Source organism: Anser anser (assembly GCF_964211835.1).
Source record: "Anser anser genome assembly, chromosome: 6".
Lineage (NCBI taxonomy): Eukaryota > Metazoa > Chordata > Aves > Anseriformes > Anatidae > Anser > Anser anser.
This window is the reverse complement of record NC_139726.1, coordinates 2682686-2706935: the sequence shown is the minus strand read 5'-3', so window position 1 is coordinate 2706935 and position 24250 is coordinate 2682686. Positions and strand designations below refer to the sequence as shown.

At 37.8% G+C, this 24250-nt stretch overlaps 1 protein-coding gene across 12 annotated transcripts in view; it reads left to right on the top strand.

Annotated features, from left to right (window-relative positions):
• The window catches only part of MBD5 (methyl-CpG binding domain protein 5), a 135144-nt gene that overhangs the window by 75595 nt on the left and 35299 nt on the right, over positions 1-24250 (top strand). For 8 of the 12 annotated variants that reach the window (XM_083842685.1, XM_083842683.1, XM_083842684.1 and 5 more), the window contains 4 exons: positions 2240-2431; positions 15878-16555; positions 20829-20931; positions 21733-21913. In XM_083842685.1, the coding sequence (XP_083698811.1) occupies positions 16443-16555; positions 20829-20931; positions 21733-21913 (397 nt within the window). In that variant the 5' untranslated portion in view covers positions 2240-2431; positions 15878-16442. Of the gene's footprint in view, positions 1-2239; positions 2432-7070; positions 7129-15877; positions 16556-20828; positions 20932-21732; positions 21914-24250 lie in introns of all 12 variants that reach the window. The other 4 variants (XM_083842692.1, XM_083842691.1, XM_083842689.1 and 1 more) reach the window with 4 other exon arrangements.

Genomic DNA, 24250 nt, shown 5'->3' with positions numbered 1-24250 from the left:
CCTGCTTCGTGAGATTTGTGTCTGTCCCCCAACATCCTCCTCCTTTTGTGCGACGTCTGACTTTGAGTCTCCTTCACTGCAGCTCTCCCCATTGACTGCCCCAATTCCTCACCCATTAAGATGCAGTAGCTTTTTCCAGTCACATACACTACATATTTAGATCCGTACGATTCCTTGCCTTTATAAAGTCACGTTGTTCTGCTTTATTTGTTTTAAGCCCTTTTAATGATGGGGAAGAGGCTTTATTTTACTAATAGCAACAACGTTAATTTTGTTATTATGTTTTATTATTTATCTTTCATCATTTTAATAACAGATATGGAGCGGATAATCTGGAAACAAGTAACTGCTGTCATTTTTTTGCCAGTTTTCTTTATCTTTAGACTTTGTAGAAACAGAAGATGGAGACGAAAGCCTGCTTTGTTCCAAATTGTTCAAAGATAACTTTTTATCTGGTTCCTGGTGCTCAGGGACTGGACTGCAGATGTTAGCCTCATAGCCACTACTGGTGTACCTTGTTAGCATTCTAGATAAATAGAAACATTCGGTGTTAAGAACATTTAAACCCTGTAATGTTTGGACGCATTAACTAGATGGTGCTTAAATATCAAAGGTGTCTGGGGCCCCCATCATTAAGAAATGTGAACAGTAAGAACTTGATGCAACATATATTTACAAGTTTATAGGGACGTCATTTCAAAATGATATGCGTTACAGAAGAACTATAGGAAGTTGATCATTTTCCTTCTAACTAGTTTGCATATGAAAAACTAAAACTGGTCCCTGAAACGCTCTACTGGGTTGGTAAATGCAATGTTGGGGGGGGGGGGGACAAAACTATTTTCACAAAATGTTTTGCCCTGACTTTGCCCCTTAATTAGGTGCTCATGAAATGATAACTCAATTAAATTATGTCTACTAATAAAGTCCATAAAAGCTAAAGACCAGGTCATCACCAAGACAGCAAAAAAAAAAAAAAAAAAATTGCCTATAATCTTTAAGATATTTTAAGAATCATAGTAAATACTGTATGTGGTATTTGCTGCCAGTGTTCTTTCTGTGACCTACCTGCTTATATCCAGCCTGTGGCTTATCTGAAACTTCTGTTACACACTTTGTATGAATGTTTTTTCTGTTAGGGGAAAAGTTTTTTTGCAAGACCATTACTTTGATGACAAATGTTTTTAAAAGATTCCAAGTAAGTGATTTGTAAATCAGAACAAATTCTTTAGGCCTTCTGTAGGATTCACAAATCATTGATTGGCCATGTTGCATCCATTTGCATGGAAGATTTTTTCGAAAGATGTAAATGCTTTGACACACAAAATCCCCTACAATTCTGAATTTGTTAAAAGTGTATTTCTGGTCTGTAACAATGCTCTTACTTAGTCCTTGGTGTTTCAGGTATAACGCTTTAAGGGCCAACATTAACTCTTTTGGTTATATCTTTAACCTAACGAGCTCCAATCCATTTCACCTCTAAAAGAAGTAATTAATTGACTTAAAGTCCTTCAAAGATTGTTAGCTTCTTTCAGTGTCAGAGAAATTGAAGCTGTCACACTCAGAGCCTAACCAACTGTGTGCAAGTGGGGGACTGCAGGTACTTTTTGGTGTTGTTGTGCTTTTATTTGTAAGAGGCAGGTGTTACTGTAATAATCCAGGTTCTCTTACAGTTTACCAGAATCCATGTACTGGTGCAGTAGCTCATAAACAACAGTGGTAGATACTTTTACATAGCTAGGGCCATTTAGAGCAATTTTAATTTTAAGAGAATCACTGCATTTTCTATTTTTAGGTATATGCATGCATGTATATATATATTTATTTTTTTCTCATGCAGTATTAGCTGCAGTATTGTAACTCTCTATAACCTAGAAGTAGGGATTTCTTGTCCTACTTGTTGAAGGTTTTTAGCATGCATCAGGACAAGTACAGTTGTCTGAAGACACGACCTTCTTCAGATGATACAGTTTCACACTAGTTCTGTCATTATAAAAATCCATATACTCATTTTTATAGATATCTACCAATTCTTGTGGACAGTGAACCATCATAATTTGGTAAAAGGTATCTTTTTATATCAGTTCCAGTCAGAGCCATCCTAGTGTTCTTTAAAAGCAAGTATTATCTCGATTTTTGCTACAAAGTAATTGGATAAAGTCATAGAAAGCAGTCAAGAGAAGTGAAATAAAAACATTAGCTTCATTCTTTAATTTACATAAATTTACTGTTTCAACAGTTATAACGTGGGGTGCAGGAGTTCCTCAGCTGAGGGGTGTACTATGACAAGGAGCCAGCCTCAATGGACATTGCCCGTTATCGAGAATTAAACAGGAGAATATCTAAAGCAAAGCTGAAAGTGCATCGAGAATTGCCAGAAGCCTAAATATCCCCAAAGTAACTAGAAGCAAGACCATGAGGAGTAATGTAGGTAAGTACTCCAAAGTAAATCAGGGCATTTCTTAAACCGTGAAACTTTTGGTTTTATTTTGATAGTTTTATGCTGCAGTAGTAAAGATTGTCACAAAATGTATTTCAAGTAACATAACACAAAAGATTTGAGCCAATGGTAACAAAAATAAAAAATAAAAAAGAGAAGAACAATAGATGTCTTTGACATTGAATGGTGCTGAAGTAGAAAAGTAAACAAGTTAGCAATTCATATCTTTATATGAGATAGTGCGCCTATACGTGGACCTTTGTGATAACAGAACAAAGAAGAAAAAGGCATTCTTGACCTAGATTTAACAGATTTTATTGAAACAGTGTACGAAGTACGGTATTTTAATGGTAAGAAAATCATCGCTTTGTGGCAGCGTGATGCATGTGGACTACTAGTCATAATTGGTGGTAATATATTTTGACATAATTAAACAATTGAATTCCATTTATTTGTATCGGAAAATATTCAGCACCATTCTTGACCTAGATTATATTGTAGTAGCAGAGTGTAGCTGCCTTGCCCTGAGATGAAGCCCGAACTTTACAGTTAAATGTAAAATGAAATGTGTTTGTTCTTATACATTTTCATAATCAAAATATAAGGTTATACCATGTCAACAACCAGCAGATGGAGAAAAAGAACGTCCTAGGAAGCTCAAAGAACACACTAGGAAACTGAGCTATAAATAACAGGCTAATTCCATAGCTTTAAGATTTCTCCAAAGCTTTTTTAAATCCCTCCAGAAAAGACTGAAGAGATCCCTAATCTGAAGTGCCCCACTTGAAGAAATATATATGTTTTTCTTTTAAAATAAATTTCTGTTAATGTACAAGAGATTGTTTGGACATTTTAAAGAGTCAGGGTAGTGTCTGTACTATACCCATTGCTTCAAAATAAGATTTTTAAACATATGGCTGCATTTTCATTCTTATCAGTGATTTCTTCTTCAGAGAAAATACAGAATTCTGTCTGATCGTCTCTGAACTGATAAGTGCAGTATTCACACAGAATACTTGATGTTCACAACTCATTTTGAATCTCTATTTGTTTTAGAGAGCTGTCCTGTTCAGTAGAAGAATCTAACAGAAGAGCAATCTTCTTAGGTCGGATTTTGTGAAAATTTGGAAGACCTGTTGATATTTTTTTCCTTTTGTTTTTCTTTCCTTAAATTGTACCTATGGAATATAACATTGTGGCTATATTCAGAAATATTTGTTTTTCTGGCTTATAGACTTAATACTATACATTCTTGAAAGCAGACTTTGAGATTTCGTGGAATATTTCCTAGGACACGTGGCTAGGTACTGACCTCCAACTAGACTTCATGCCACTGAGGTCATCCGATCCAGCCCTGCTCAGAGCAGGGCCAACTTCAGAAGGGTTCCCCCGAGCTTTGTCAACTTGAGATTTGCACGTCTCCAAGTTTGAGTTGAGTTTGAGTTGAAGGCTGCAATAAAGTCTTCCCTTCACCATCTCTTCTTGAGCACCTCCTTCCATAATGACTCCTTCACTCCTTAAAAATGTCTTTTACTTTCTGCACTAATGTTTTGCTTCAAAAAAGGCTTTCAAAATAATACTTTTTTTAAAAAAAACTTCTAAATTTCTCTTGGATGTTCCCTCGACAAGAGAAAGATGATTGGAGAGCTTGGAAAAAAATAAAGATCACAAATAGTCATTCCTAAAATGCTGGGAATTTTTACAAACAGGAGTCATGCATGAGGCTCTGCAAGTCTTCACTGTCAGTGAAACATTAGAATATATTTTGCAGTACTCAACGCGACACTTTAAAGAAAATTTTTATTAGTTAGAAGAAGGCAAAGCAGAGCAACAAACTAGTGGCAAATCTAGAAAGCAGGACTGATAAAGAGAAGCAGAAATAATTAGTTTTGTTTGTTGCAGGAAGAAGAGAAAAAGAACCCTGTAGGATGGACATAAGGCTTTAAAAAAATGAGAGTTCTATAAAAGCAATGGTAGCAGTTGCTCTGTAGATTTAAAAAATAAAAACTAAAACTAAAAATTGCACCAAGGCTTTATTTAGAATAGGGATAAAGATAAAACAGCCCAACTTTTACCTCATACCTGACTGCAAGTATGGATGAAAAACTGAGATACTTTGCCTCTATCTGCCATGAAATATATGACTGGAATTTTTTTTAAATGCCTATAGAAGCAGCTTTCAGAACTGATTCTGGGAAGTGTGAGCTTCCTTCACTGCCAGTGGGCTGACCAAGTTTGCTCACCAAGATCCTGCTTCAGATCCTCAGTTTGTGCAGTTCTGTTGACTTAATTGTGGAATGAGATTTGTTTTATTTTCCTGAGAACTTTTTCTGTTGCTGATAATCTGCTTCAAGATACATAGTTTAAGGTATATGGTATTCACAGTCTTTACTTACTGCACTTTTAAGAAAAAAAATGTTGGTTTTTTTTCGATAAAATGATTTGAAAATTCCATATTATAAAGGACCGAAATTGAGGTTCAGCAACCCTTTGAAATTTGCCGTTCATTTCCTTGAATTCAGACTGCCACTGAGATGGTATGCCCAAGTGTCACATAAAAAATAAATACATTTTTTTAAAATGAAGGAGGCTATCTGTAGCTTGAAATTCACGTTTCTTAGATTTTTCTGCCAAGAGTTCTTGGCTTTTGTTCGTGATGCTGATGGCTTTGTTTGTTTATAGATGGGTTGGGTTTATTTGTGTGACAGAATATATTTATGCTACCAAATGAAATTCTTTTAATCGAGGTCTAAACATGTCGTAATTAAGAGCTGACTAAAGAATTCTTTGCCTACATGCTTTCCAGTAGCTCACTTTCTGGAGGATGATGCCAGAATATGTTAAATATCTGTGTTATGTACCTGCCTTCTGCGTTTCCACAGACTTTCAACGTTTTTCAAGCTTATTCAGAGGATAAAGGCCTGTGTGAGTTCTAACTTGGGTTCTGACACAACACATTGTCATCTGTTTGGGATGAAGTAGTGCACTTTCTGGATTCTCATCTTTAATGGAGATTTGCTCTTAAACTCCTGGGTGTAATGCATCCTTACGGGGACACGTGGTTTTGAATTCTGGCTGCCTGGGGTCCTTCACCCTCCTTTTTGTTTGCTCTGCTTTGATGAGCTGGCGCAGTGCTCTTGTCAAGCCTGAATGTGATTCACCCTTTTGTTTAGTTCCTTCTGAAGAGACTGAAACCTTTTTTTTGTGTGTAGCTTAGGGTTTGTGCAGTTTATTGTACGTGTAGTAAAATCTGGTTTCATAGTGCACCAAGTGAGCTCTGGATAGCTGGCAGAGCAGAGCATCATTGCCTTGTGTCTTGCTCTACCTTAAACCTCATGATACTGGGAAGAGACGCAATACCCGTCTTTTGTAGTGTTTAACTGTTTGGGACTGGTGAGTAATCCTGCTCCCAGGAAGCCTTTGAGGTTCTGTTCAGTACCTAAACCACTCACTACGGTTTTGTGGAGGGGGAAAGAGGGTGCTTAAGGTTAAGGAAAAACCTTTTATGTGAAGTATGCTCGACAGCCTAATATCCTTTTGTAGAGGCACAGCATATTGGCTTTTGTTGATACAAGTCCACGTAGCCAAAGGTTTTGCCTTTCCAAGACTTTGTTAACACTGGAGAGAACCGTTCAGCAGTAGGAAAAGTATTTGCTTTTGGAAGCCCAAAAGTCTGTTGTGCAGAGAGGTTCTTTAGACACTCACTGACAATGCCCAGACTTCTGTCGTAGGTTACAGCCTGGTAACCTAGAAGCTGCACGTTCCCCATCTCGGTGTCCTGAGTTACTCATACTTTTTTCCAAAATTGTGCTTCTGCAAACACGTGCAGAGAATTTCTTTTCAAGTATCTAAAATCTAGATTTTAGCGTAGTTTGGATGGCAAAACGTTTCCAAGGAAAGTTTCACGACACTTGTACTGAAGTAGAGAAATAGAATGCTTTTTATTATCATAAAAACATGTTTCATTTTCCAGGAGCCAGACTGGTCCTCACAGTTAATGGGATAATGCAATTTATCCTTATTAAGGTGTCAGTGTGAAAAAGTCTCATAATTGTTATGTAAAATTTCAACCAAAAAATATACAGACATTAAGATTTAGATACTTGGCTCATTTTAGTAGGCTAAATATACCTTGCCATTCTTAAATGTAAATCTCTGAGTGTAGGGGATGGTAAGCCTATGAGTCAGAATCCCTAATAGAGCAGCCTGGAGAGGATAGACACAGATACGTGGTGTTCTCATCTCTCCCTGGGACAGCAAGACAGGAGAGAGGTTTTTGAGTCACAAAACACAAAACGCTATTGGAAACTCATGGCATGTGTACGCTGTTGCTGGAATACAAAGTGAACTTTAATAGAGTGCTTTATGGAAGAAGAAAAGAAGTTGTACATTAATATTTTCTTAAACATTAGTTTATCTTTTCTGTGCTTGTGATGTTTTTTCTGGAAATGAACCGTGCGCAAAATGCGAAGCGCAAACAGGTATTCATTTCAGAATTTCAAAGAAACCTCTCCAATTAGATGTTTATAAATTTGAAGGAATGATTAAGAATCATTTAATACTGAACTCTTAGCATCACAGGAGGACCATATTGCTTATCTTCACTTTCAACTGATTCTTTGTTTTTCAGCTTGGAGTGAACAAGATGATAATATCCACCTTAAATCTAATGCTTAATGAGGAAAAAGGTCAGGCTTGCTTTTTTTTTTTTTTAATCCTGTATCTTACTGTTTATTAGCATATTAAAAAGTACTTCAAATTTGTATTAATTCATATTTATTAGATAACAAACCAAATACAAGGTTTTAATATTAGGATGAGAAAGTGTATTTTTAAATTGAGTGGTGTAGTCGTGAAACAGTTGACTCAGACTAGCGTATGTAGAAAAAGAAGCTATATAAGGAAAGGTCATGTATACAAATCTTCATAGAGATTCACTTAAAAATTATTAAGCTTATAATTAATGCACCTCTTGTATATCAATAAAGAAATATTTGTCACAATTTTCATGGAGCGAAAGCATTTAAAAGGATTAAAATCACCCACTATTTTTTTCTGTAAATATCCTTAAACTTCTGAGTGCTCTTTTAGAAAACAGAGGAAGTCTTTTAATACTGTCTATCTCATAAATAAAACAGTGGGGCCAAATTCTCCAAATCCTTACACATTCAATTAGTATATCATTGAAAGACAGTGAGTAATAATCCACTAATGCTAGAAGGAGATTCATATATCAAATCGTACAGGTTTGTAGCACACCAGATTTCAGAGAGGCAGCCGAAGCTTTCAAGCGCTATTATGTTTATGCCAGATAATGCTGTAGTTTGCATTAAGGTGTCAGAATAGCTGATTTTTATGCTATCATATTTTTTTAATATCTTAAGAGTATTTTCATGAGGGAAATTGCTGAGTAGAAATACATACTTCAGTAAACAATTTTAAAAATGGCATTTGGAGAAAAATTCCATGTGTCTAAAAATAGTGCAGTCATCTGACTTACTACTTGGAAACAAAAGCATAATTTACAGGTTTAATTTGCAATCCTACTATGTTCTGACATTCTCTTGCAAGAAACTTGGTCTGAATTATTCAGATGATTTAAATATTGCTGTGTCCTGAACTTCAAGTGTCTAATACAAAGTAAGTTTATCTAGTTTATTGAAACCACTGCATTTAAGATACGGGAGTATAATTTTCTTTTTTACCATTTATTGCTGTATTTTTGATGTCACATTGCACAGTTAATGGAGTTTGGGGCTAATCTAGATAATTATTGTGCCAGCAGCTCAAAGCCTTTCGCCATATTTTCAGCAATCATATTTTTTACCTTTTTTTTGACTGTAAATCTAAAAACAAATTGAATTTTGATGTTCAGGATTTGAAATGTTTATTTTTAAACAGATATATTTTTAATTAACTTTTTTTATAGATGCCTATTTTCCTAGTAAGCAGTAAATAAATATGTCTATCTAGTTGACGTCTATCAACTAGAACTGAATTTACATTTATTACCTACTTACTTTCTGATTTTATTTTAAATAGCCTAAGAATGTTCTGTATCAGATGTTCCTAAAATTCATGTAATCTTCATTATAAAAACTGTTATAAAAATATATTTAGTAACTTCAGATTATTTTGAATCCTGAAACATGGAGATTGAAAGAACAAGTTTGTTCTTTGTTGTTCATGTTCTCAGATCTCCTTTTGAAGTGATTTTAACTTTGGACAGAAACTTTAAATATTCGTAGCTCTATCATTTGATGATAATCAATGTGCTGCCATTAAAGCTTTGAGTTTGTTAGTTTTAAATTCCATATTGTTTTGTATGACAAATGAAAATGTCTGCTGTAGTAATTGTCTAATGAATGTGCGCTATGTTAGTGAGAGAGATCCCGCTGTGACAGAATGCATTTTTCTATTTTAATGTCCTATTTTGTTGTGGCATGTGGTCTTGAAAGGTCTGAATTCTCATTTGTAGACACATTTGAAGTCATCTTTTTTCTTGTCTTGGGGCCTGTTATGTTTACCTTCCATGCTAGACTCTTCTAGAGCTTAATAGTTTGTAGGGAGCTAACAGAATGTCAGCCAGTGTAGAAAAATGTCTGCATTATAAGCGTGAAAGATTCCAAAATACTGGAGAAGAATTGCATTGGCAAAATCAAAATATTATACGAACTCTGGCTTTTCTGTGGCAAGATAGGTTTGGAGACTGAAATTCTTATCCAAATAAAGCTAAAAAGGGACCCCAAAAAATGGTGTTCACAGTTGCAAAACCGATACATTAAGTGTGTGCGTGATGAAGAGAGAAGAAAAAGAACTGAAGAAGAGCTGTTCAGAAAAATAGTTCTGATAGTGTCATTTCTCTTTACATGATAGATTGCTTAGTCCTTTAAAATCCTCAGTTAGGAGCCATGCCGTGCAAGTCTTCTCTTTTACCTAATACTTTACCTGTTGCTTTACTTCAGGATATAGGAAAGTAGGTCGTTTGTGTGGGATAGCTAGAGCTTTGTGTCTGCCCGTTGAAACAAACCACTGGGAAGTAAACGTATGAATTACTTTTCGTTCCCCCCAAAAAATACTGAGTCTGGGTTCACTTTTTCTAGATTTGTACTTGCTGAAGCTGGACGTGTTTTTCATTATACGAGTTCCTCTTTAGAGTGGCGAAATGGACTGCTGTAATAATATTTCTTCACTTTCTCAAATTAGCCTATAGGTTAGTAATATTCTGCTTCGTGATATTCCCTAAGAAAGTTTTTGGTGGTGGTGGTGACGTGATACACTTCTCTACTGAATAACTGGGCTATTTTGTATCGCCCGTGTTCATACCCAATATTAGTTTTAATTTTAAAAATAAAAAAATCTGAATGCTTACATTATTTTGGCAGTAAAGTAGGACTATGTTACGTGCACCCAGTTTTGACCTATTTCGCTTGTAAAGAAAGAAATTAATGTGGTGGAAGGCCTGAAAGCATTATGACTGCTGTATCTTTGTCTGGGCTCTATTAAGTGCCCATTGTATTTATTAAGTTCTTCTTGAGTAGGCAGAGCCGAGGTTTGAAAAGAAAATCGTTCTGTTGCCAGCCATCTTCTTTGATTGTCTTGTAGCTCGGTTTTGCTTTTTTGTTGAAACTCTTTCCGAGCTGCTATATCACGCGTAAGGCAGGGGAAGTCACTCTTCCTGCTTTCTCCGTGCTTTCAGTGGAAGTGAAAGCCTCAGTTGCTCCCAGGTCTGGGAGTTACGCAGACAGATGTGTTAAAAGGCAGATACACCTTGAGAACGTTTCAGGTTTTGTTATTACGCGTGCACTAAGTAATGGGTGCTAAAAGAATTGTGCTCCTAGCCAATTCAGCCGTTGCCTTGGACAACTGTAAGGACACAGCTAACCCTCAAAAGTTGAGGATACGTTCCAGCTCAATGGACTTGCCATTTTCCCTTCACTCTGAGCCCAGGCAGCAAGGGTATCTCTCTGTGCAAGGGCTACAGCTTCTGGTTAGTTAGCAGTGTGCTGGTCCAAAATCCTCTGAAGAAAAAGGTTCATGTCATGTGCTGTTAATGATCAGCTAGAACCATGAGCATACGTCACGCTTTCTCCATGAGAACCCTTCCCCTATCCATGATACAGCAGAAAATGGTTTTATTCCTGTAGATTCCTAGGTAAGTAGGCCTGAAGGGACTGCTTTGATCATCTACTCTGGCAGCGTAAGGAAGCAAATCTGGCAGGGCTGTGTGCATCCACGTGCAGATCAGCAAGTCTGGTAAAGCTCGTTGACTGGGGATGCAGAGGCAAGTGCAGTGGCCTGGGCTTTGGAAGATATTTGCTATTTATGAGGGAATCCATCCAACTAGCTGTCATGTTCTAGAGTGGTTAAATTGGGGTCTTCCAAACCTAAAAAAATTTACAGCCTCAGCACTAGTATAAGCTAGGATTACATAAGCCTTGTTGCAGTACGTAATAAAGCTGTCCTTAAAGCTCAAATACTGTTCTACCAAAGGTGGTTGGATGGCATCAACAGATTGAGCACCAGGGCAATTTAAAACGTATCATTTCAATTAAGTCATTCTGTGCAGAACGATTTTCTGGTTGCTGCAATGGAACTCTATTTGTGAGTAAGATGAAGGTACCTTTCTCGAGTCAGAGGCCAGAATATTTCATGTATACTGCAGTGTTATAGACCTACACACCGATACAAAAAGGTAAGAGTGAAGGAAGAGAGGTTTCCTTTATACGTAAGGCACATTTGTTTGTTGAGTCACTCACACAAAAAATAGGGCTTCATAAAGTATTAAATTCTAATTAGCCAAGAGAAAGCTGCTTTTCAAAATGTAAAAACATTCTCAAAAAGCAATGAAACATTTGTACCTAATTAAATGACACAGGAGAATCCTAATGCCTTTGGTAGACTTAAACAGATTAGTAATTAGCAAATGATAACTAAATAAAGCCTCATTTTAACTCTGCATAGTTTGAAAACAATGCTTTTTAAGAAGTTAAAAATTCCTGTTAGTTCTAAAGCCCCAAGACTGTGATGTGAGGCATTGCCACTTCTGAATGCATTTTGTAGGTTTTTCTACAGACGGATAAAAAGGAAAGCCTAGGAAATGAGTTTGCTGCTTGTATTTATAAGCAGTATGTTTTGTGGATATTCCAAGTGTTTGCAAAACTTTATACCCCAAACCTGTCGTCACCCCATGAGCAAGCACTCGGTTTGGGCGTCTTAGAGGTAGTCATTTGTCAGGGACCTCTAAATAGCCTTTCTCTGTAATACATGGAATTGTTAAGCTTGCTTAAAGGGTCATTTAAGAAAAAAGTTATGGAGCATTTTTTGCAATATTAGACTGTCAAAATTTGATTTACTGGTTTTACATCCACTTATTAATAAAGGAAATGTTATATTGGTATTCATATCATATGTGATAGATCTGAATCCAGGCTATTAGTATCTAATTTAAGTTTCCTTCACATTGTACTAAGTTTTCTATTTCACCACTTGACTAAAAAATTGTTAAACATTTTCAGCTGAGTGTGCAAAGAGGCTTGTTAAAACTCAACATGCTAAAAAGTGGGACAGTTGCATTAAAAACTGAAAATATACTTTTTGTGCATGAAAATTAAGGGGAAATTTTTCATGGGGGAAGGGGCTTAGGGGGCTGGAGTGGGGAAACAATTTGGTGTCATTTTACATAGTTCTCCAACAAAATATTTTTAAGCATATTGTAATGAAAGCGGACTGCAAAACAAATCTGAAAGGCATGTCTTGGCGCACAGAAAAAAAGGAGTAATTGATTTAGATGTGGAAAGTTGTGCTCCTTGTGGTGAGATAACATGAGTTGTCTGGAGTTGTTACGAGATTACAGAGAAGAGGTATTTATTACATGGGTTGATGAAAATCAGCCCTTTGGATAGAATCCAGTGTCCAAAATACTTGGGATCTGCTCCAAAGTCCAAATACTTTCTAAACCAATCCAAAGTACTTCGGCTGGAACACTTTGACAGTGAGAAGGAAAATGGTACCTCGAAGGAGACTGGTTTTCTGCAGCTGAGGTGGAAGACCAGCCTGGTAAGAAATGGAAAGGTGTGAGTAGGCAAAGGGATGCTCTGTTTGTCAGAGCATTCCCAGCCATGCTGATCCCTACCGGGATTAAACTGTCTGTTTTCAGTGACCGTGGTTTGCCCAGCCCTGTCGAGCAGTGCCACTGCCCTACGGCCGTCCTCTCACACTGCAGCTCCTTGTCTAGGCTGCCTCACGGTGTAAAATGAGCAACCTGAGCCAGTGGTAGGGTGAGCAAGAGCCAGACCCAGACTATTTTGAGTGACTCTCATCCTCTTTTTCGCTGCCATCTTCCCTAGCTCCATTTCCTTTGGCTGATAACCAGCTGTCAGGAAAATGCGAAGGGTGTCTGTTAAATCAGATGTGGAGAGATGGGATTAACTCATTTGGCAGAAATCTGTGCTATGCTTAACTTTTCTTTCATTATATGCAGTTAAATAAAGTAACATATGAGGGTTAGTGAAGGAATTCTCTACCAAGGCATCAGTGGCAATCTCTTACTTTTGCTGTCTATACCTAATAGAAAGATGCAGTGGTTACAATACGTACTTGATATTTCATCGCCAGTGGTTTGTGGAAATCCATTCAGAATTGTGAAGTAATCGCACTTCTGCAAGTGTTTTCATACAAATGCATAAAACCTGCCTCGTTACTGGTCAGCTGCGTGCTTCTGAGAAGCTTCCAGAGAGCCTTCGACTTCCTTTCTGTCATTCATTGCACACAGCCGCGTCAGTGGGTCCTCACCGAGCGCGGCTTGGGCGTGCACGTGGTAAATTACCTGATAAAAGGTCAAACCTTGACGATGCAAATAGCTCTGTTTGCCGTTTTCTGCTTAGGGCGAGTGTGGTGTTTGGAGAATTTTTGTACCTGGGGGAAAATGGATAATCACACCTATGCTATGATTCGTTTTTTTTGTTGTACATCACTCGGGTCTGTGTGTTAGTTTACAGTTTTTTAGTCTCAGGAAAAAGCCATACAAATAACAGGCTTTGACTGAAGGCATATGATTGAAGCAGCCATTTTATTTCAGTCCACTGTACTGAGTCAAAACATTCAAATATTTTCCACAGAAGAGGCAGTAATGTGAATTCTTTTGGTACGATTTCAAGCTACATGCAGTACAGAAAAAGGGGTATGTGATTAGATGATGAGAAGTATTACAGCGGTGATAGAATGGGATGTTAGCTGATGCAGGGCGTTGCAGAACCAGGAGTAATATAAGGTTACTTCAAAGTGTCTTTTGCTGCTTGTGCAAAAAAGGAATTGATGGCTATTATTTTCTCGTAATGGATCCGATGTAATTGCCCTAAATAGCGACGTGAGCCACAGTAAGAGTGGGCTAAGAGATTAGCAACCCTCTCTGCAGTATGTGCTTCCAGTATTTTACATAGGTATTTTCTGACTTGGATTTTACTGTATTATAGAAAGTTAATTCTCAATAAAAACACAGGGAGGTTATTTACCTATTTTAGCCTTACACAGGACCTGTGCTAGGATTGCCAATGCACCATTCAGCAATAGTGCTGAAACTTAAATTCTGCCATGTTTGTGGTGAAACATCCTCTGTTACTTCCTTATTCAGGATAAAACCAATCAGGTAGCCAAAGAAGAACTTCTAAACCGAAAACCTGACAGGACTCAAGACGCTTGAACTCTTGCCGGGGGCTTCCCGAATCCCGTTTCTGTTGACCAGGTCTGAAGATCAAAGGATGTATTGCTCTCCTGTGAGAGAGAGCAAGGTGGTTTGTGCGCCCTTCGCTCTGTCCTTCCCTACCTTGTACCTGCTCGCCTGTGCCCCATCCGTGGGGAGCTCCGCTGCTGCGGAAGAGCTGCGGGGATTTGCCCAGTGCTTGCAGGGGGCAGAACGCCCTGCGTCCATTGGGCATCTTAGGAAATATAACCTGGAAAAAATGTGCCGTCTTTCCAACTCCAGGCTGTTAATCGGATCTTACCTCTGTAAACCTTTAATCATGTGTTCTTCCCATCCTCGCCTCAGTTTCAGACAGTTAGGGTGCTCCAGACCAAAGGAAAGTTGAAACAGGTCTCTGGAAAACGGTGCTGGGCTATGCAGGAACGCTCGGTCCTGCAGCAAATTGCAGTCTGTCTTTAGATTTCAGCCCCTTAGCCAGGGGGTTATGTGCAGCTGACTCCTTCCTACTCCACCTCAGTTTTGAAAATGTCTTTCTTTTTTATGTCGCCTTCTGAAAGTTGCATTTGTAAGTAGCACATCTGAAGTGCATGTACTGTGTTAAGTGTACTTAGCAGAATGTTTTCAAGGACCATATTTATGTCTCTGGAGCCTTCTTCTAGTGGTCTGGAAGGAAGGAGCTGCTGTTACATGTTGACGTAGCACGTTGTTGGTACTGTTGTTGCAGAAATTTTTTAGAATCCTCAGTCTTAATGCTCCACTTCTATCTCAGAAAATTTTTCTTACTAAAATCCATCAGGTCTATAGTAACATTTACTATGTTTTTAAATAACAGCATAACATTAGTAGTAGGAAGAGGGGAGAATTGATGTACAATCCCAAATAAAACTCATTAACGTCGTTACTACAGTAGTCATCAATGCCATTTTATTTTTTGAGTTGTAGACATGGTTTTTATGACATTTTCTATTTAAATTGAAAATTCTGTGTATGTCTACCTTGATAAAACTTCCAGTCTTGAGAGTTAAGTCACATCTGGTCTATTTGAAAAACTGTTTGGTAGGATAACATAGTTTGTGTAATCCTGAACCACCTTAATGAAGATTTGCTCATACAGCAGAATAATACGGGGGGAAATCATTACGTATGGTACTCAAATATTTTCATAGGTAAGCTGAGAGCAGTGCAGAAAAACCTGAAGATTCTGATACTAAAGTTAACAAATCCCTAGATGCTGACTTTTCTATCTTTATTATACAAGTTTTTTAAAGAAATTATTATTTTCATCTAGACTAAATGTAACATTTTTCCATTTTTATTGATATTATCAACGTTAATGCAGCTTCCTTCACATTAAATGCATTCGGTTTTATAAACAATTTTCAAAGGGCATTAATCGAGCTAGTCATCTGTTGATAATTTTGAATAGAAGCATATGTGAAACTACTCAGTTAAGAGATCTATCCCTTAATTCATTCAAACTGTACATTAACTATTTAATAACAGTTGCACTGTCTTGGCATTTAAGATGTAGTTCAGTTGCATTCGCATATAAATAGAGTCTGCTAGCAGGATTGTATTTTTACTGTATGCCTTATTTTGATGGTTTCATTGACATTTAAAATTTTGATTCTAAGCTCTTTAAATGGATGCAGCTGTATACATCTTCATGAGTTACTGAGCTGGGCTGAAAGACTTCAGCGAATGGCTCATGTGTTTTCTATATCTGTATTTTTCAGGCTGTTTTATTGGAGCCAGGGAGTCATGAAAGAAACTCAAGAAGAGAACTTGGATAATGAACGGAAGATAAAAAGAAAACAAAAAGAATGTGGCATATAAAGGGTATAATACCTGGAGGTATTAGATCTGACTCATATTTATAAAAATGAGACGAGCTTTCACAAAATACAAGTTATCTTAGTCATCAAGCTTGGAGCCATGCTGTTGAACTAGAAATTCTCCTTTTCCCCATTCTCCTTTCTGACAGGTAACAAAGGATTGGTGAATTATGATTTTCCCAAGTTGGAAGCACTAATTTTTATCTATATAGTTCGTCCTTATGAATATATAAGGAGTTAAACATTGCATATTTAATGTGGATTATAATGGGAAACTGACTCATTAACAAAAATGGCCACTTTTAAGGACCTGGTTTCAAACTGAGCTGGAGCCTCCCAATGCACTTTGTACAATTTGGGGAAAGGTGTACTGAATGGCCTTCTTTGGGAGGCCATGATGACATGTAGTAAAAGGATATCATCTTACTGTTGATATCTTTGAAGACTCATAAACAGAAACAGAAAAATGAATGGTGGAAAGGAGTGTGACGGAGGGGACACGGATGGCGGGCCACCAGCAGTGCAAGTTCCCGTTGGTTGGCAGCGACGGGTGGACCAAAGTGGAGTGCTCTATATCAGGTAAGGTTATCTCAAGTGATTACTGTCATTGTTTTCATTGCAGTTTTGCCACAACATGTGGTAAATTAGTGACTTGGCTAGTCTTCTGTACTCAAAGATTTCAGGGGCTTGTTCTTTTGGAAGAGCTAGACTTTTCTTTCTGATGATATTAGTGGAGTCCACTTGAGCTGTGCCATTTGCATGCCCATAACACATACTCTGTCATTACAAATCTAATATTGCTTGGTCTTGAAAATATGATATCCTTAATATACATTTTGCTTTAGGCATGAATAGTTCTTTATTACTTATTATTGTCATGTGGATTTTAAAGCTGAGCAGTAGCAGATTTAACCTTACTTAATGCCTTTATTATTCAAACCTTTTACAATGAAACTAGCCAGAGGATTCGTTATGTCACACCTAAGATGATGAGAAATCTCTCTCATTGCCTTTTCCTTGTACCAGCACTGGCTTTTTATAAGAACCTTTGCTGGTCAAGTGCCAAGCAGCGACCAGGCATGCAAATAATTCGTGGCAGGTAAGATAGACTGGGACTTTCTTCTGTCAGCAGCAAGCCTTCAGCTCAGTTCATGCAGCAGCACACAATTTTATCCTGACATTCAGTAACTCTTCTCCGTGGCCTTTTCTGCATTTTAGTTCCAGACCTCCAGTATACTTTTCTGGTTTACTTACTCTCTTTTGAAAGGAAGTTAAGTGGGGTAACTAGCGAGTAGCTGTAGAAAACATCTCTATATACCCTGTGAAGGTTCTGTGTTCATCGCAGAACCAACTGACTGACTTCTGTAGATTCCTTCCATTTCTGGTGTAGAAAAAACAGGAATGCAAGCCTAAAACCAAAGTTTTGGGTATTTTGTTTATTCTGTTAGCTTATTAGATATTTTTTTTTGCTTCATCCTGGAACAGTCACAAAAAATGTATTGAAATTACTATTAAATGAGTGTGTTCAGATAAACATACTACAAATTAAATGTTATTGGAAAAAGACCAAAGTTAGCTTTAACAAAATGTAGGTACATCAGGTTTACATTACGTGAATCTAAATGACTATCAATCTGTTACTTGCTTCATCTTATTCCACTATTCTGTGATTAAAATAACCACTTCTATGCAACTTTTTATATATTAACAATACAAAATTCTTTAATGAGTCACAGCATACTCCAGTCTTACACTAAACCACCGTAAAAGATCAAATGCATTCCAGGATTTCTTGTTTATATTCGCAATTAGCAGAATCAAACTAAGTCCGTGTCAGTGATACGCATGTCAAAGATAAATTGCCTTCCCCTTGTATTTCTCATTATAGCTATAATTTACTGAGCCTCTGCCTTTTCTAAAAAATCAATGAGAAAAAAGCAGTTGTTTGGTTTGTGTTTGGTTTTGTTTGGGTTCGTTTTGTTTTCCCTCTGTCATCCCTATGTGCAGGCATTAAGACATAAAATTCCTTGGTGTTTTTATATACCTACCTAATGATCCTACCTGTTTTTGAATTTTATTTTGTACAGCTGTAAGAAGCAGGCCATGAAGATTGTGCTGCTTCTTCGAGAGCATGTCTTACACGTTCATAAACTACTAAATTTTGGTATCTGACAATTATTTACTCTTCAGTCATTTTTTTATGTATGTTCTCTTTGTTCAGGAGGACTTTGATAATATTTCTGTCCTGAATTGCTTTATGCAAAACACTGCTTTTTTTTTCTAGTTGACTTGACTCTGTTAATCAAGTCTACCAGTTGTCTTTTTCAGCGTGGGGAAGCTGGTATTATTTCTGCCCTCTCTGTAAGTTTTGTCCATGCTGTTTTGTTTTTACCCCTCCTTAATCCAGTGGTTGGTCTGCTGGTAGCCTTCTGTAAGCCAGCCTACTTAATGGAAGGCTAGAGGATGCACTTGATGTCGTCCGTGTTCTTATTCGATGAAAGACATGGAGTAGGAAGTGTTGGGTAGAGGATGAGGATGGGTTGATTAGAGGATGAAGTCCTCTAATCCAGCCTCCTGCTTGATGTGCCGTGTGAGCAGCAGTCGGTCGGGTCAGCTGTTGGTCTCACCAGCTGCATCTTCAAGGGCTGAGTTTCCCCAGCCTCTCTGGATTAGCTGCACGGCCCTTCTGAACGAGCACCCACCCTGAAAATATTCACAGCATTTACTGAGAGAAGGAGAGGCCAAACAATACTGACCCAAAAGCTATCCAAGGAAAAATTAGTATATGTATTAAGCTTTGACGTGATTTAACTGGTATGGATGATTCCAGCTGAATAAGGACTTGTTCTATTTGTGCTTCCTTATAAAGCATACATGCTGTTCCATCAACTGTCAACAGGTGCTCTGAATAAAATCCATTAATTAGTTTTTTATTACCTGGTGAAAGCATGGGGCTGAGTGATTTCTTAGTAAAACAGTGCTGCTGGTACCTGGATCTCTTCTTCAGGTTACTGTTTGTAAATACTCATTAATGGAATAAACTGAGAGAACTGTGCACAAAGGAACATTATTAAAAACTGCTTTCTTCTAGAAACAGAAAAAGAATGAGTTCTAATGGTATAGTGTTACTCGGAAGTAACCAGTGGCCGTAGCATCTGGAATGGTTCAGCTGCTGCACGCCAGTGGCTGAACGGTGGTGTTTCCTCCCGAAGGCGATGCTCTCCTTACGCTTTGTGTGCGGTGCTGAGCTGAGCTGCTGTGCGATCTCCCTCTGAGGACGGCAGGAAAACTCCTCTGGTCCAGGCCAGGGGAGCACCGATGGGCAAAATTTTACAGGATCTTAGTTCTTGCTGCAAAATGGGACTTGTGTTCTTCTCTTTTTTTAACCAATAAAGCGGCATCCTAACTCCAGAGCATAATCCCAGAGGTGCCGTTTAAAATGAGCTTTTTAAGCATCACAGAACTTCCCTTTAGCGATGTTGCACATGGGTGGGGTAGTACGGAGGAAACAGCAGCCTGTGTTCTCCTGCGGGAAGCTCTTACCTATCCAGCTGTGAACCTCGCCGGGGCGAGCAGCTGCCCCTGTGTGCGTACTCGGGGTGTGAAGGCTTGGCCCTCAGGCCTATACATCACTTTTCTCCACATCTCCACCACTATTTTTAGATTGCTTTTATCTTCAGAATGTACCTGTTACGCATATTCGACCTAAATGATTCTCCCTAAAGTGACCGTTTCAGAGCAGGGCTGGCAAATGAGTTGCTTACTTAAAGTGTTACCATAACTCTAAATGTCACTTGCAGATGTTGCTTTATAGCTGGCTTAGGCCTTGCAGTGCATAATTAGGTGTTTATACATGAGGTTTGAAGTACAAAAGTTCATCAGCGTTTGGAATTTTGACTCTTGGCTGTTTCCATGTCCCAAACTATTCCACTCAAGTTGTTTTGGTTAAAATAAGGGCTTTTCACAGCTGCCATTAAGAAGCAGGGTTTGAGCCAGTCCTCACAAATTACTGTATTCGTTCCCTGATAAACAGTTTAGATGTAATAAAGGACCGTGTGGAAGTTAGAGGCTTGTGACATGAGAACTTTTTTCACCTTATGAATTAGTGATTTTGCCGTAACAGAATTTCCAGTGTCCTATTTTTGGATATGGAGATAATGATTTTCTGGTGGGAGTTAGAGAAATCCGAGGGCCGTTTATCAGAGACTCTCCAGACTGGCTTCTCGGTGGAACGCTCACTTTCACTGAGAGGGTCAGAATTTTTGCTGAATAAACCAAATCGTTCGTGCACCTAACAGACCCAGCCACAACAGCTGTGTTACTGTTCCTCCTTTTCTCTTTGGGTTTTCTCACACTTCTTGAAACACGTTTGTGATGTTTTCCTGTTAAATCAGGTCACAGTCCTAGAGACTACAGGTGACTGTCATGCCTCCACGGAACTGCAGGGATGGGATGGAAAAGGAGGAGGTCCGTGGGGACTGCAGTCTGCCTGTGGGTTGCACTTTATGGGAGAGAAGCTGGAGAAAAATCATCTTAGTGTCGTTAGGCAGTAGTTAAAGCTTTCAAGCAGGACTGTAATGTGAATAGTAAATACCAATAATCTCAATTATTTCCTTTGCACTTGCCACGTTTGTGTTTCTGTAGTAAAATCGTCTTTTAAAATCTTAATTATTTTTTACTGGTTTTGATGCGTGTCATCTCAGTTCTTGACTAAAAGCAGGAAGTACTGTGAAACTAAATATGAAATCTTAGGTGCCTTATGTCAAACCCTGTCTATGTGAGCTGTTAGAATGGTTGATAGAAGTCCTGATCTATCAAATTGCTTGAATTTTTCTTTTTTGTTTCTTTGCAGTCCCAGTGGGTCTTTATTATCCTGCTTGGAGCAGGTGAAGACTTACTTGCTGACTGATGGAACATGCAAGTGTGGCCTAGAATGTCCTCTTGTTCTTCCCAAGGTAAAGAAATCATAATTCTGGATTTCTGTGCTGTTTGGATTATGAATTTCTGCTCTGTCAGCTAATGACTTAATTTCTGTTCTCATCATCTATATAAAATGAGAGAAGTGCTATATGCCCAGAGATTGACCATAGAATGCAAACCATTAAATAAATCTCCTTTCTGCCTTCTCCGCGCATGGAAAAGATCTGACCCGGTCTTTATGGTGGTTGAACATTTTCCTGTTAAACTGGCAACCTACCATCAACAGCACTGTGTTGATGTGTGAGGCTCGTACATGATAGCTTCAGCAGGAGTTGGTTTATGGAAGACTCCTAACTAGCTGCTAGGGTCGGGTTGATCCTATGTATTTTAGAGTAAACATAAGTGTATGTAGTTACAACAGCTACTTTTAAATGTAATTTTCATAATATTTCCAAGAAGTGTTGAATCACTATAACACCCTGAAAAACACAATTTTATCATCTGCATGCAAATTGTAACTCTTCTTTTCTTTCTAAACACAAAGCCATCTCAACCACCCATAGTTCTTTTTCCCTTCCTCCCCTTTATACTGGGGGGTGTTAAAATTCTCTTTTGCTAAATGACGACTTCTATGGCTCTGTTTGCTTATTATATTTGCTCTTTGTTTATTTCAAAACATGCTGTAAAGGTATCTCCTGGACAATGTAGGACCTATCTAGCTGCTCTAAGGAACAGAGAAAAATTTAATTTCATGTAAAAAAATTTTTGGTTTAGGTATATTTGGGGAGCCTGCTGGCTATAATCGTTATTTTAAATGTTGGAATTTTTACTCTCAGGTCTTTAATTTTGATCCTGGAGCTGCTGTGAAGCAGAGAACTGCTGAAGATGTTAAAGCGGACGAAGATGTCACCAAACTATGCATACATAAAAGGAAAATTATTGCTGTGGCTACACTTCATAAAAGCATGGAAGCACCGCATCCTTCACTAGTTCTAACCAGTCCTGGTGGTGGAACAAGTGAGTAAAATCATGCAGGATTATTTATTTAACTAATTTTGTATTTATAATTACTATACAAGAACACCCCCAAAATTCTTACATATCTGGAATTGCAGTAGTAAACAGTGAAGTTGAAAATGGAGGTAGTAATTAGAAAGATATAGGTAGGTAGAAAATGAGTCTAAAAAGCAGGTCATCCCAGACTAAGAGCATGATTTTCTTGGAAAAGATATCAGTTTGTTCTAGACAAAGAAAATACATTAGCTCTCATCTTTTGGAACTGTAGTAATATGTCTGATATTCTGTCACATGGGAAATTAGAGAAGCTGAATAAAGTGATTATAAAGGGATTAGAATGTGGCTAAGGACTTAGCTAAATGGGAAATTGTATTGCAAGGCAGAATATACAGCTAGAGAAGATCTCCACTGTAATTTCTCAAGGATTATTTGTTAGGACCAACCTGGATTAGCATTTTAATTATCCATATCAACAAAAATGAAGTAATTTGTTGATGGATGAAACTGATAGGTGCTATCAAAACACGAGAAGATCCAAACGTTGAAAAACTGGGGGATCATTGACACCTGGAGTGAAAGGAAAGGTATAGCAACAAATCCTCTTAATTGTAAGGTTATTCACCTGGGGACTAGTGAAAAAAGCTATTAGCTGTAAATTATTGAGAAAGAAGACCTAGATATACTAACTGATCAAAGATGCCTGTGAGCAGTACCAGATGGCAGTATGGTGCAGATCAATGTGATTCTAAGACAGAGAAGTACAAATGTCTTTGAATGCTTGCTGCCTTCCTGCGCTGCTGTTCTCGCTAGAGGCACTCAAACTGAAATAGAGCAGAGGCTCTTCTATTAAGCAAGTGCAAAACCTGTTTTATGAAAGTCATCTAAAAGTGCTTAGCTTGTTTAGCCCACCAAAATGGTGCCTGAAAGGAGATACAGTTACTGTCAATAAAGACATCAAGAGAATGGCCACCAGAAAGCGACTTAAATTAAATGACAAAGTTATCACTGAAAGAAACAGATACAAAACCAGAGTTGCATAGAAAAGTAAACTGAAAATTCGGTACTTTCTGAGGATTACAAGAAAAGGTTCTAAAGCAGTCTTACAAATCCAAGTAGTTAGGATGAAGGAGTGACGTTACTTTTAAGATAGAGCTTTGTAAGTTTATGGTTATATACTGTGATGCCTACAACATCTGGGAAATGATCCTTGATATTCTGAGAGATCCTTGCATTGCTGTAATAATAGTGGGCTAATTGCTAAGCCCTCTGTGGCCTGAATAAAAGTGGAAAACTTTAAGGATATAAAAATAAATCATTTTAGTTATGTAGACAGTACTAAGATACCAGTGACGTTCATAGTACTGAGGTACTGTTGCACTTTGAGATTGCCTTATATGATTTTGAAACTGTACTTTTTTTTGCAATGTACATTTGTTTTAAGACTGAGTAGTACAATTTCCCAAATTACTATGCGTTTTCCTTATTATTTTTTATTATTCTTTATTATCTCTACTTAAATTACATTTCTTTTTTTGAAAAATAAAGGGCAAAATTAAGGAGGGGAAACATACATATTTAAGATATGAATGTACTCATTACATCGTCTCTATTGATCAGAATTTTGTCCATCAAGTGAAGAATAAAACTTCCCAATACATTGCCTTTGTAAACAGAATGTCATTTCAGTTGTGCACACGTAAGTTTGTCCCTATGCTTAGGTCAAGCATTAAATGTGAGGGTTCCTGTACATATTATGTTTTGTAATTCAATCTTGAGATTTCTCCCCAGAATGAGACTTAAGTTATATTTTGAGGAAAGGAACGTGTTTGTTTCTGTCATGATGTAGCTGGTTGAGTAAATAGGATGAAGGCAGGACTCTTAGTGCCATTTGTCTCCTATGGCTAGAGAGAAGGAAAGAAGGGAACTGAGTTCTTGTGAGCAGGGGAATTTAAAGGTACCTCTGAATTCATTTGAACATGAAATGTAGCTCACTACTCAAGTTTAAGTTTGCATATTCAGAGGCTGCATGCCAAGAATGTATTCATTTTCCTTTGCTGAGCTCACACTGCAAACTGAATTACAAATTCCCAGAGCAGTAAAGCTGGCAGAAAGTCCATCAGACTTGGAGCTGCCTGTGGAGGGTATTCTGAAAATAAAATATTGAAAAAATATTTATTTCTTAAACAAAACTGATATTAGTGGGTAGAAAAGGAAAGTAATCTGGTGCATGTTGGAAGGTCTAGTCCCAACACAGTAATTTTTTCCATAGCATAGGGGTTCACACGTGCACATATAAATACCCTCAAAGGCTTTATCCTGAAAACAAATATAAAAGGT